Source organism: Microtus ochrogaster, linkage group LG2 (genome assembly GCF_000317375.1).
Source record: "Microtus ochrogaster isolate Prairie Vole_2 linkage group LG2, MicOch1.0, whole genome shotgun sequence".
Classification (NCBI taxonomy): Eukaryota; Metazoa; Chordata; class Mammalia; order Rodentia; family Cricetidae; genus Microtus; species Microtus ochrogaster.
The window spans coordinates 46,445,994-46,457,636 of NC_022028.1; the positions used below are offsets into that span (position 1 = coordinate 46,445,994).

An 11,643-nucleotide genomic window follows, 5' to 3' on the forward strand; every position below is an offset into this window, starting at 1 on the left:
ACCCACTTACCAGTGTCTTACAGTATCATTCACAGTGGCATAAATACTCCCCACCACCATCTCTACATTGGCCAATCACGGTGGCACAAACACTGTCTCCCAGTGTTCTGCAACATTCACCACAGTAGCAGAAGCACTACCTGCCACTGTCTCTACACTGCCTGCCCATTCACAGCAGCGCGACCCCCACCAGCGTCTGTTACAGTTCACTGATACCGGTGCCCTTGGAAGACAAACATGTATCAAAGCTCTCCCCACTGCTCAAGCTGGGCTTCCTCTCTGTTTTGTTTCTGCCAGGGAGCAGCTCTTTTGCTTCTGCAGCCAAGGTGGTTTTTCTCCCATGTAAAGGAGGAAGACGGCATAATGGTTTCAGGTTTGTTGGGTCTTGGTTTTTTTGCTTTGTTTTTTAAACTCACCAGTGGAAAGGGTGTGTCTATAAGGCCCAAATGATGCTTTATCTCTCGCCCTAATTATACCAGGGGTGGAGGAGCCTTCCCCTAAATGCCAGCGCATCAGGACTTGAGCAAACTGTTAGTGATGAAAGCACCTGGGGACCTGGGGCAGGGCCACTGGCTCTCCACTCTGAATCCTAAGAAGGTTGCTCCAAGCAGCACCCAGAGCAGAAGCCTCCGCTCTCTACTACACAGGTCCCTTCTTCTACTTTGGAGGGAGGCCTGTAGGTACTTTGTGGTGGCCTCGGCATTTACACAACCAACACACACTTATTCTGCAGACAGATCAGAGTTTACCTTTAAGGCCACCTTCTCCTCCTTAGGTCCTTGGAGGCTGTCAACAGCAACATTGTTCTGTTTATCTAATTTTAAGTCCAGATGTAGTATTTCTTCCTTTTTACTTACTAAGTCATCTTTGTCATTTTATTTTATTTTATGACGCAGGGCGGTGTAGCCCTGGCTGGCCTGGAACTTCCTTACTAAACCAGTATGGCCTTGAACTCAAGAGATCTGCCAGCCTCCTGGGTGCTGGAATTAAAGGCATATGCCACCACACCCAGCTACTAAGTCATCTTTGATCATTTCTTGCTGTTCTTTTAAGTCCAAACTCTTTCATCTAAGTGAAGAAGTGTTGAAAATTATCTAATATTATAGCTGATTGAATATTTATTAAAGCAACTTTAGAAGATCTCAAAGAGCAGGTATTATCCTAAAATGGCATACATCCCCAAAAGTTACAAAGTATAAAAGTATATCCTTTGGTTACAATGCTGCTACCTGTTTTTGAATGGTCATCTTTCAGGCAGAAGTGCTCAGGGCCATGAGGGGACATGGGGCTGCAGCTAGGCAGTCCCAGACAGCTCATGTTACTTACCTCATTCTCATCCTGCAGGAGTGCTCTCTCTGTCACCTCTGGCTGGGTCTCAGGACCCCTAGGAGGGCTGTCCTGAGAAGGCACAGGAAACCCAGCTTCGTCCGCCCTACACTGTGGTACAGGGGGTAGCGGCAAGTCACTCACGTGCTCTTGCTTTAGCACCTCTTTATCCTATTTTGGGGGAGGGGGGAGAATAGATATTTATTTTAGGCAAACAAGGAATTGAGGACCTGTCTAGGCTTACTACAGGGCCCCCAAAATATAAGTCCCGTTTTAGTCTCATGCCACATGCCCAAGAGACCCAACACTTCTTTCCCTACGAGCTGATCTACACAGTGTCCAACCCGTCCACAGTTCACCACCTCCAGGTTGGTGCTTTGCCCCAACAAGGATGCACAGGACTTTACTTTGAATTCTTCCATGTGTCTTTTCTGTCTCTCCAGTTCTTCCTGGAGCTGGGCCATTTGTCTTTGTATGTTGACATTTGTCTCCTCGAGACGTTTAATTTCTTCTTCTTGGATTAACAATTGTTGTTCTGCAAAATCTTTCTTTATGACCAATTCATTAAATCCATCTAATTTTTCTCTCAATTTTTCTTGTAACAATTCAACCTAAACACAAATGTAGAAGGAACGTAACAGAGTTAAAAAAATCTTGCAAATAAAACAGTCTATAACAAACCAACTAAGGTATGATCTGTTGTTTCAAATCTCAGTATACTATGCAACCTACAGGCAGATCAGCACAGTTGTTTAAGGAGAAAAAAGAAGCACACGCTAAGCAGAATATAACCTCGAATGCATTAGTAGAATAAAACTTATTTTGACAGAAAAGAACGGAATACTACAGGGACTGAAGAGATGGCTCAACAGTTAAGAGCATTAGCAGTTTCCAGAGATCCTGAGTTCAATTCCCAGCAACCACCTGGTGGCTCACAGCCATCTATAATAGGATCTGATGCCCTCTTCTGGAATGCAAGCATATATGCAGATACAGCACCTTACACATAAAATAAACTAAAAAAAAAAATCCAAAAAGAATGGCATACTGCTTTAGCAGTTAAAATAAAAAGAGAGCAACAACATGCAAGGAACTAAGGGAAGAAGAGTGATAAACCAGTCCTAAGAGGTGACACCCAGGGCAGGTTCCAGGACAGGTGCCAAAAATATGGAGAAACCCTGTTTTGAAAAACAAAAACAACAACAAAAAAAGAGGTGACACATAATTTCAGTTCTAAAATGCTAGACCAGGAGCTTCGAGCCACACCCCCTACACAGCCTACAGCTCTCTCTGGAAGTCAAAAAGTCATCAGTGCTGTGCCCTGGCAGCTCTGTTTATAAACCTGCTCCATGCTTTCTGTCATTCACACATCATGTTGAACAACACCAGGGGATGTGAAATTCATACCACCCCTACAAAGCTGTAAAGAACCTAGTGTTTCCTTTGTCCAAGAGCTCTTGAGATTCTTCAGGGAGGCTGCTCACGGGGAGAGACTCATCTGCCCACCTCATCCCTCTCGGGAAGGCTCCCACCTGCTTATTCTCACTCTTTTTGTTTGTTTGTTTTAATTTTTCAGATGTTTTTATGTATGTGTATGTATGTGTCTATGTATGTTTTGTCCACATGTATGTAAGCACACACAGTTGTGCCAGTGTCGGAAGAGGGTGTTGGGTCCTCTGGAACTAGAGTTACAGATGGTTATGAGCCACCATGTACAAGTACTCTTAGCCACTGAGGCATCTTTCCAACTCCTCGTTCTCACTCTCAAAGGGGGACTGGAGAGATGGCTCATAGGTTAAGAGCACTTGCTGCTCTTTCAGAGGACCCAGGCTCAATTCCCGGCAACCACATGGCAGTTCACAACTGTCTGGAACTCCAGTTCCAGGAGATCCGATGCCCTCACATAGACATATGTGCATACAAAACACCAATGCATATAAGAAAGGAAGGAAGGAAGGAAGGAAGAGAAAGAAAGAGGGTTGTAAAAAAATAATTGGAAGAAAGAAAGGCCAGGTAGTGGTGGTGCATGCCTTAACCTCAGCACTTGGGAGGCAGAGGGATCTCTGTGAATTTGAAGCAAGCTCTCTACACAGTAAGTTCCAGAACAGCCAAGGCTATGTCTTAAAAAAGAAAAAAAGGAAAAAAAAAAGAAAAGAAAAGAAAAAAGAAAGAAAAGAAAAGAGAAGGAAAGAAAGAGAATTTTAAATTTATCTATGTGTATGGCTGTTTCGCCTGCATATGTCTGCCTGTGCACCACATGCGTGCAGCATGCGCAGAGGCAGAAGGACACCAGATTCCTGGAGCTGTGATGAATGGTTAGCTGTGAGCCATCATACGGATGCTGGGAACAGAAGCCGAGTCCTCTGGAGAAGCAGCCAGTGGTCCCGACTGCTGAACCATTTTTTCCAGCCCCTTATTCTCACTCTTACTGAAGGTCCTCTCCAGGTTTTAAGGGAAGCTTCTCTTCCCGTTTCAGGTCCCAACATGCTTCATTTCACATATTATCTCCACATATTTCTGTCGAAGGCTCTCGATCCCACCTGGAGACCCAATCGCAGCCTAGAAGCCTGCTCAATCTGGAGACCCAATCGCAGCCTAGAAGCCTGCTCAATCTAATAAACCTCATCCCTACAGATAACTGCGTGTTACACGTCCGCCTCTTTTCTGAACCAACCATTGCAGATCTTGTTTGATATTTAATGTACAACACTGTGGGAAAGCATCAGGAGGAAGTGGTACCGAGGGCTGCCCGGCCTGTCTGCATCCCTTCAATACAGGCTGGAAAGCACGACTCTCACTCAACGAGATCTGGCTCTTACTCCTCACAACTTCATGGGAACCCATTCTTTCCTTAAAATAAGTTTACTTTTTAAAACAGCACAAGCAAATCAGCTACAGCTACCTCAGTCAAGGGGTTGCAGACCTCCACAGCACGAAACGAAAGCACAAAGAGTAAGCAACAGAGCGGTGCGCACAGCCCCAAACCGCCATGCAGGGTGAGGGAAAGCTGCGCTAGGAAGCTGCAAGCCATCAGCTGACAGAAGGACGAAAGCAAAGGAGACGCCGTCATCCTACCTCCTCATCTAGCTGTGCACACTGTTGTTTCCACATCCATGGAAGGCAAAATGTAAAGAGAAACAACACTTTAAAATGTCGCAGTGGTTAGTCACCCACAGACACCGGACACCACATGCTGACCTACCTGGCGGTCACGGGACCCAGGAGGCCGTGGCCGGGCTGCCTGGCGGAGCTGTTCCTCCAGCTTCTGGATTTCCTGCTGGAACTCTTCACGCTCGTGCTCACGCTCAGCAGCCTGCTCCTGAACAAGAAGTCACATGTGAGGACCAAAGCCAAGGAATGAGGCTCCAACCACACATTAAGCGTGTCTGCCGACCCCGTAACATCCCCTTCGCCACGGTCAACTTTCAAAATGGAGCTAAGAAGTCATCTAACGCTAAATTGCAAAGATCTCCGATAGAGTCATGGTATTTTGGAACTGCTGGGCAGGAAGACAGTTTTAGTCTTCGTAGAAACAGACTGATGCAAGAATGCAGCTGGAGGGGCTGGAGAGATAGCTCAGCAGTTAAGAGCACTGACTGCTCTTCCAGAGGACCCGGGTTCAATTCCCAGCACCCACAAGGCAGCTCACAACTGTCTGAAAATCCAGTTCCAAGGGATCTGACACCTTCACACCAGTGCACATAAAATAAAGATAAATAAATCATAAAAAAAAAAGAATGCAGCTGGACTGCTAGAAATTTCTCCCAAGACCATAAGAAGGAATACGGGACAAGAAGATGCCAGGATAACTCAGAATCATCTTCCAAAAATGCAGGCAGGACGCCAAGTACCCACTCCAGTCAAGGCGACAAGGCCACTGAGATGAGTACTACACACCAGTCTGCAACATGATGGCACAGAAGCTATCCGTGCTCTCGGCTGGTTAAGTGATGTAAACAATCAAGCAAACAAAACTTCTTACATCCATGAACTGACGCTGGCTACGTAAATGCTTGTCTAGGGCAGTCAGCTGCTGCTTCAGAGTGGTCACTTCCTCAGTCAGCTGGGCACAGCCCCGGTGCTGCACAAGCTGGTCCTCCAACTCAGACTCCAAGACCCGCATCTGAGAGAGTAGGGTGGCTCGGTCCTTCTCAGACTGCTTCCTGGCCTCCCACTGGTCTCTGGTCAGAGATTCCACTTCCTTCTGCAGGGCTAAGGATGCCAAGAAAACAGACATGGAGTCCTAGCTCAGTGCATGGACTTACCCAACCGGGGCTTGTGGTGACTGTCAGTGCCGGACCTCGACAGACTGCTCATAGGAACCGGAACTGGAATGGCGGCGACAACTTACAACAGTCACCACATCCGGCTGCCCTGAGATTCAAGCATGGTCCCCATGACAAAAGCCAAGCCTCACCCCTCTCCAAAACCTCCCCCTCTGCAGAGTCATGACAAGGGAGCTGAGCCAGCCTGTCTCCTCCTGTCAGACTTCAAGCCCATACCCTAACATACCCACAACTCTGTAAGATGTTCTCAGAAAAAAACAAATTACTTCCAAAAACAAAAAATCATCTTTTAAATGAAAAATGGCAAAACTTTAGAAGCCTAACATGAGTGTGTCCTGAAGTCAGAGGGGGTGCACCTGCACCTTTAATCCCGCACTTGTGAGGCACAGGCAGGTGAAGCCCTATAAGTTCAAGGCCAGCCTGGTCACACACAGAATTCCAGGACTGTTAGTACTCAGGCATCTGTACTGGCCTGCCCTTGGGATCCTAACAGGCTATGCCCTCAGCTGCAGCCACTAAGAGCGCCTCCTGTGCACGTTCACTGCGTTCCCTTTTAAAGGGCTCTGCGCACATCCCATAACTCTGTCTGTTCTTCCTTCCTTCTCTCCCTTCCCCTCTCCCTTCTTCTCCGCCTATCTCTCTGTCTGCCTGTCTCTCTTCTCTTCTGCCACTCCTGTCTCCAGAGGCTGGTCTCCCTTCTCCCCTCCCCTCTTCCCCCACCTGAGCATCTTTCTCTCACGCACCACTTTAAAAAACAGTGTGTCCTGGTAAGCCAGTAATATGTCACAATATTCTGCAATGTTTGTCCACATGCGTGTTCTTCAACATGAACTCAGCAGGAGGTAAAGCTTAGTGGGGGGGTGGGGACGGGACATGGTGGCTCTGCAGGACTCTCAGAACTAGTGGCAAGTCCTAAGTGACTATTGATAGGCAGAGACACAAATTTCATTTCATCAGCACTCAAAACTGTCCATCTTTTCTGACAAACTAGTACCATGAATGTAACATTCTCATCAAATCTCCATGCTAGGAAGTCAGCAGTTACAGTAAGCTCTCCTTAAACATGCAGTTATAACATCAATTACAAACTTTAAGTAAGCTCAGCCAGTTGGCATTGCCTTATCAAAAAGAAACACACAGGCCCCTTTAAAGGCCGATGACAGCAGCCTCCATTTGACTTCAGCGGGAGGCAAGGAGACGTGGCTTACAGGGGCTGTGGAGATGAGGACCTAATGGAAGGCAGACAAGGCATAAAGCCACAAGCAGGTCCAGACCCTCCCCAGGTCACCTGCCAGGAGTCCTGCACAGGGACCTGACCCAACAAACACCATAATGGTCACAAAGCATCAATTCTTGCAAAACAGCACAAACAGGACTTAAAATTGCAGAAGTCATTAGAGAAAAAAGTAAATACCACTGTGTTGGGCAAGGTTTTACGCTTTATTTTGTGTTTAGAGGGGCCCACCACCCAGCTCCCAAATAAATCACACATGGAGGCTTATTCTTAGTTATGAATGCCTGGCATTAGCTTGCCTTGTTTCTTGCCAGCTTTTCTTAACTTGAATTATCTCGACTATCTATTGCCTCTGGGTTTTTATCTTTCTTTCTTTGGTATCTTAGTTTCACTCTTACTCTATGGCCATTTGGGTGGCTGGCACCTGATGTCCTCCTCCCCTTCCTCATTTCTCCTATTTATACGCTCTGCCAGCCAGCCCTGCCTATCCTTGTTCAGCTCCTTAAGACCATCAGGTGTTTTAGACAGGCAAAGAATCACAGCTTCACAGAGTTAAACAAATGCAGCATAAACAAAAGCAACACGCCTGAAAATAATGTTCCCCAACATCTGGGACAATGCTGCCATTTTTAATGAGTGATTATTAAAGACTATAATATCATTCAATAATTTGCCAGAAAAGCTCTGAAGCATTTTTCCTCTTAGTCAGTAAAAATCTGATGCAAACATACAGTGATCATGCAGAGGGCACACTCTCTACAAACCTGTGTCCTCATGTGCGGAAGAGTCAGAAGTGCCTACAACAGGAAACAAACCATCACAGGAAAGGAAAGAGCCCAGATCAAGCAGCCAGCAGCACTGAGGCCTGCACATCTGGGACACCACTGGCTGCCCCCAAGTGGACAGAGTCCAGCCCCCAGGGGGTTCAGGAGTTCATTTTAGAGGAAACTAGGAAAACAGACAGTAAAGACAACAACACTACCCCAAAAGTAGCCACGACATACAACTAAAGAAACGAAGAAACACCCAAGAAAAGTGAGGCAGGATGGAGTTCTCAAGGTTCCTGGGAAGTTGTTCCATATCTGCAGGACCCCAGGTGGCTTGAGGTCATCCCAGGAAGCCTGTGGCCAAGGAAGCCACAGCTGCAGTGTTGGCTCTGAGAAAGAGAGGCTGAGGGGATATGAGCAACTTGGAACCACAGCCCCAGGGTGGAAGGGTAAAGATGCAAGAGTAAAAATCACGGCTGTGGAAACAATTCCAAGTGACTCCCAGCCGAGAAGACTGAGAAGACGCAGAGAAGTTACAAGAGCCTGCAGTGACAGAGCCCAATGAGAAGGGATTCTCTGAGAACAGTCGGCCAAAGACATGCTTGGAGAGGCCCAACCTCAGCCTGGGTCTCTGCCATCACAGTGCTGCAAGATGTGATGATTGCAGGAGACAAAAATGTAAGGGATGGGGAGTTGACAGCCCCAAAAGATTCCCAAAGAGCTCCGAATAGGCATGCGAGCTACATCAGTAGGCTGCAAACCAGTCCGTGGGTGCTGAGGCTCTACCTGCTACATCATGGTAAAGAAATACAACGTGTCCAGGGACAGGATTCAGGCACAGGGTACACAAGAAAGGGCCAGCCCTTGAAAAATGTTCCAGCATAGAAAAGGGACCTTAACAGAAAGTAGGACATTTAACTGAATGAGCTGGGAGTAGGGACCTCATCTCTGTCTGTCTGTCTGTCTGTCTGTCTGTCTGTCTCTCTCTCTCTCTCTCTCTCTCACACACACACACACACACACACACACACACACACACACACACACACACACACGGTGGGGACAGAGGGAAGCACCGGGGTTTCTGAAAACCTGTGAAGCAGGACACAGTTAAACTTAGGACCTCCAGTGTCAAGGAGGGAATGGCCCAAGAGTCATGTTTGTCCAGCTATGTCCCAGAGAAGGGAAATTAAAATAAAACACGGGGAAAAAATATAGGAAAAGAAAATAGAGAGGGCAAGGCACTCATGAAGTGGAAGTGTTTCTGACACGTGGAAAACAACCTGCTAAAGCAGCGGGGTGTGGTTCTTGTTTATCCACTTTCATTCTGAACACAGCTAAGATATACATAAAAACTGGCTGAACATGGTGGCATGCCGCAATCCCAGCACTCACGACACGGAGATAGGAGGCTGGCTAAAAGACTAGCCTAGGCAACACAGTAAGCCCCTGTGCCTCCAGAAAGTATAGATCTCATTTTGAAAGTATATTGTGGTTTGAATCTTGAACATTCAAAAGCTCCTATGTTAGAAGGCATGGTCCCAAATACAGTTGTGTTCTGAGTCAGAACCAATACCAGACACTTATCTTCAGTAAGATTTTAGGCCAAGTCATTCTCTAGAGCTTGATACACTAACCTGCTGCCCCAAGGGCAGTTCCTTCCCCAGAGGCACAGCTCATTAGCAATGGTAGCCTTTAAGGCCCATCTCCCTCTGAACCAGCTGGATGCAGAGCAGCTGGATGCTACACCCTAGCCAGCTGTCCTTCCCGTGGCCTGCACTTCCCATAAAGCATCCCACCCAACCATGGACTCCCAGACATGCCTCCTTGCTTCTTGTATTTCCTCCTCCTCAAAGACCAAGTTTATGTGTAGCTGGGGTCAGCTGCTGTACCCCCGTCTCACTCAGTCCTCCACCATCACCAGCTCTCACCAGCTTCTCTTTCTTTTGCTTCATTAGTGAAAGTTTCCTTCTGGTTCCACAGGACGGAGTTTTCTTCCCTCAGCGTAGCCAACTCCTGGGCTGCTTGCTGCAGCTGATTCTGCAGGTTCTCCAGCTCCAGGATCAGCTGCTGTTCCGACTCCTCCTTCTTCCCCAGTGTTTCCTGCAGATCTGCTTTCTCCACCTTGAGTCCTTCAAGGAGCCCTAAAAGACAGGCCAAGCCCAGAGATACGCTTCACAGGTTTTCTCTAGTGCTACCCATGGGGAAGGAGGAGAGGCTGCTGGGGCTCTGGACAAAACACTGATGTGGCCCGAGTACTAGAAGGCCAGTGCAGGTCACTTCTGGGGGAGGTAGAGGGTCAATAACACTCAGTGAAGGAGGCTGGGTCTCCAGACAAGCAAAGCCCTGGAGAGAACTGCACTCCAGGGAGCCAGTTCGCCTGTGCAAAGATCCCAGATGCTCTGTGACAAGATGGCCATGGGCAGAGCCGGGCACCATCCGATGGCCGAGAGACACAGATGTGCCAGTTGTGGTGGTGCACGGCAGGAGGAATTGCTGAAGGAGGCAGAGGCAGGAGGATCACAAGTTCAAGAGACACGGATGCACAGAAGAGGAAAGCCCAGTGCCAAGTTGACAGCAGGCATTGCAGGGCCCTCTGGAGCCCACAAACAGATCTGTCACCAACATGGGATCCCCAAGCCAATGATAAATAAACCAAATAAAACGTCTACTGAGGGACAAAGCCAGTATTTCACCCTGACATGCTCCGTTTAGACATTTTGCTGTTAAAGACCCTGCTTCCCATGCTTCCTGCAGGACGGGCATACCTACTTCCATGCCTCAGTCTGGTTACACAGTACGCCACTCACCCTCTGCAGTGTGCAGCTCTAGGGTCAGCCCATCCTTGGCCGCACTCTCCTGCCTCAGGCGTTCCAGCAGTTCCTGCTGCTTCTGCACAGCCTGCGCCATCTCCTCATTCCTATGACGGAACTCTTTCTCAACACAACGATGGAGCTGGCGTACTTCCTCCAGCTGTTGAAATACATTTGAAAATCACAACTCCATATAAAAAATACAGAGGGTATGAAGAGGAGGAAGAAGGGACCAAGACCCCAGGTCCCCAGCAGCAGAGCTAGGGCTGAGAAGACAGTACCATGGCAACAGAGCCGTCTCCACACGGCTAACAGCTCCTCATTAGCCTCCTTTACCACACCCTTCCCAGCATTTGTATCTCCAGAACCAGGCCATCTATAGGACTGGGCCTCTAAACACAAAACACCTACACCCCACTGCCCCCAGCACACAAGAGAGCGTCCAGGCCTAAGCTTCCCTTAGCTCCTCACTAATAGCACAACCTGGGCCTTCCTTGAGGCTCAAGATGTCCACAGGCCTCTAAGGTCTTTTGCTTCTTCTTTGAAAATGGTCCAGAGGCCAGTTCTAATGTTTCTATCCTCCCATCCTCCAACAGGCTGCTTCCTCCTGGTTCTGCCCCTTCCTGCAGCCAAGGTCAAACGTGGTTCTGCCAAGAGGCCTGTCTGACTGCAATCCAACCCACAGCCTTCTGCTACCTGCCTTGTATCAGCTTTAGAGAAATCCTGGACCTCCCACAAGGCTGTTCCCATGATGGGTGTGATAGGCCCTCTAACATCTCCCCAGATCCTTCCCCGAAGACACATCTTCCACAAGGCAATGCTTTTTTGTTTGTTTTTGTTTTTCGAGACAGGGTCTCTCTGTAGCTCTGGCTGTCCTGGAACTCAGAGATCTAACAAAGCAAGAGCTAATGAAACAGCGGCCCTGTGGTGCTTGCTAGGATGCTCCCGCTGCAAAGATTGGTCCTGTGGGCCATTAGATGCTCTCAGAATGGGGGGCTTCCTTACAGATACACATGGAGACCACCCAAAGCACCTATTATAAGTAAGATGCTAGACATGTTGGTTCCTGAGAAAGGACAGTAGGTCCCACTAAAGAACTGGGCCTAACATTTGGTGGGAAGTAAGAATCAGAAACTCTAGTCTCCAGCACCCAGGAGGGGCACTCACTCTACAGCAATGCTGCACATTGATTTTGTCACCGGCTAACCTCAGAAAAA

The 11,643-nt window shown here is 48.0% G+C and overlaps 1 protein-coding gene across 4 annotated transcripts in view; it reads right to left on the reverse strand.

The window, feature by feature from the left end:
* The window catches only part of Pcnt (pericentrin), an 84,144-nt gene that overhangs the window by 33,829 nt on the left and 38,672 nt on the right, over positions 1 to 11,643 (reverse strand). For all 4 annotated transcript variants that reach the window (XM_026785489.1, XM_013351196.2, XM_013351195.2 and 1 more), the window contains 7 exons: positions 10,424 to 10,586; positions 9,545 to 9,757; positions 5,309 to 5,538; positions 4,529 to 4,645; positions 4,402 to 4,422; positions 1,734 to 1,937; positions 1,327 to 1,497 (listed from right to left, as the gene is read on the reverse strand). In XM_026785489.1, coding sequence (XP_026641290.1) covers positions 1,327 to 1,497; positions 1,734 to 1,937; positions 4,402 to 4,422; positions 4,529 to 4,645; positions 5,309 to 5,538; positions 9,545 to 9,757; positions 10,424 to 10,586 — 1,119 coding nt within the window. The remainder of the gene's footprint in view (positions 1 to 1,326; positions 1,498 to 1,733; positions 1,938 to 4,401; positions 4,423 to 4,528; positions 4,646 to 5,308; positions 5,539 to 9,544; positions 9,758 to 10,423; positions 10,587 to 11,643) is intronic.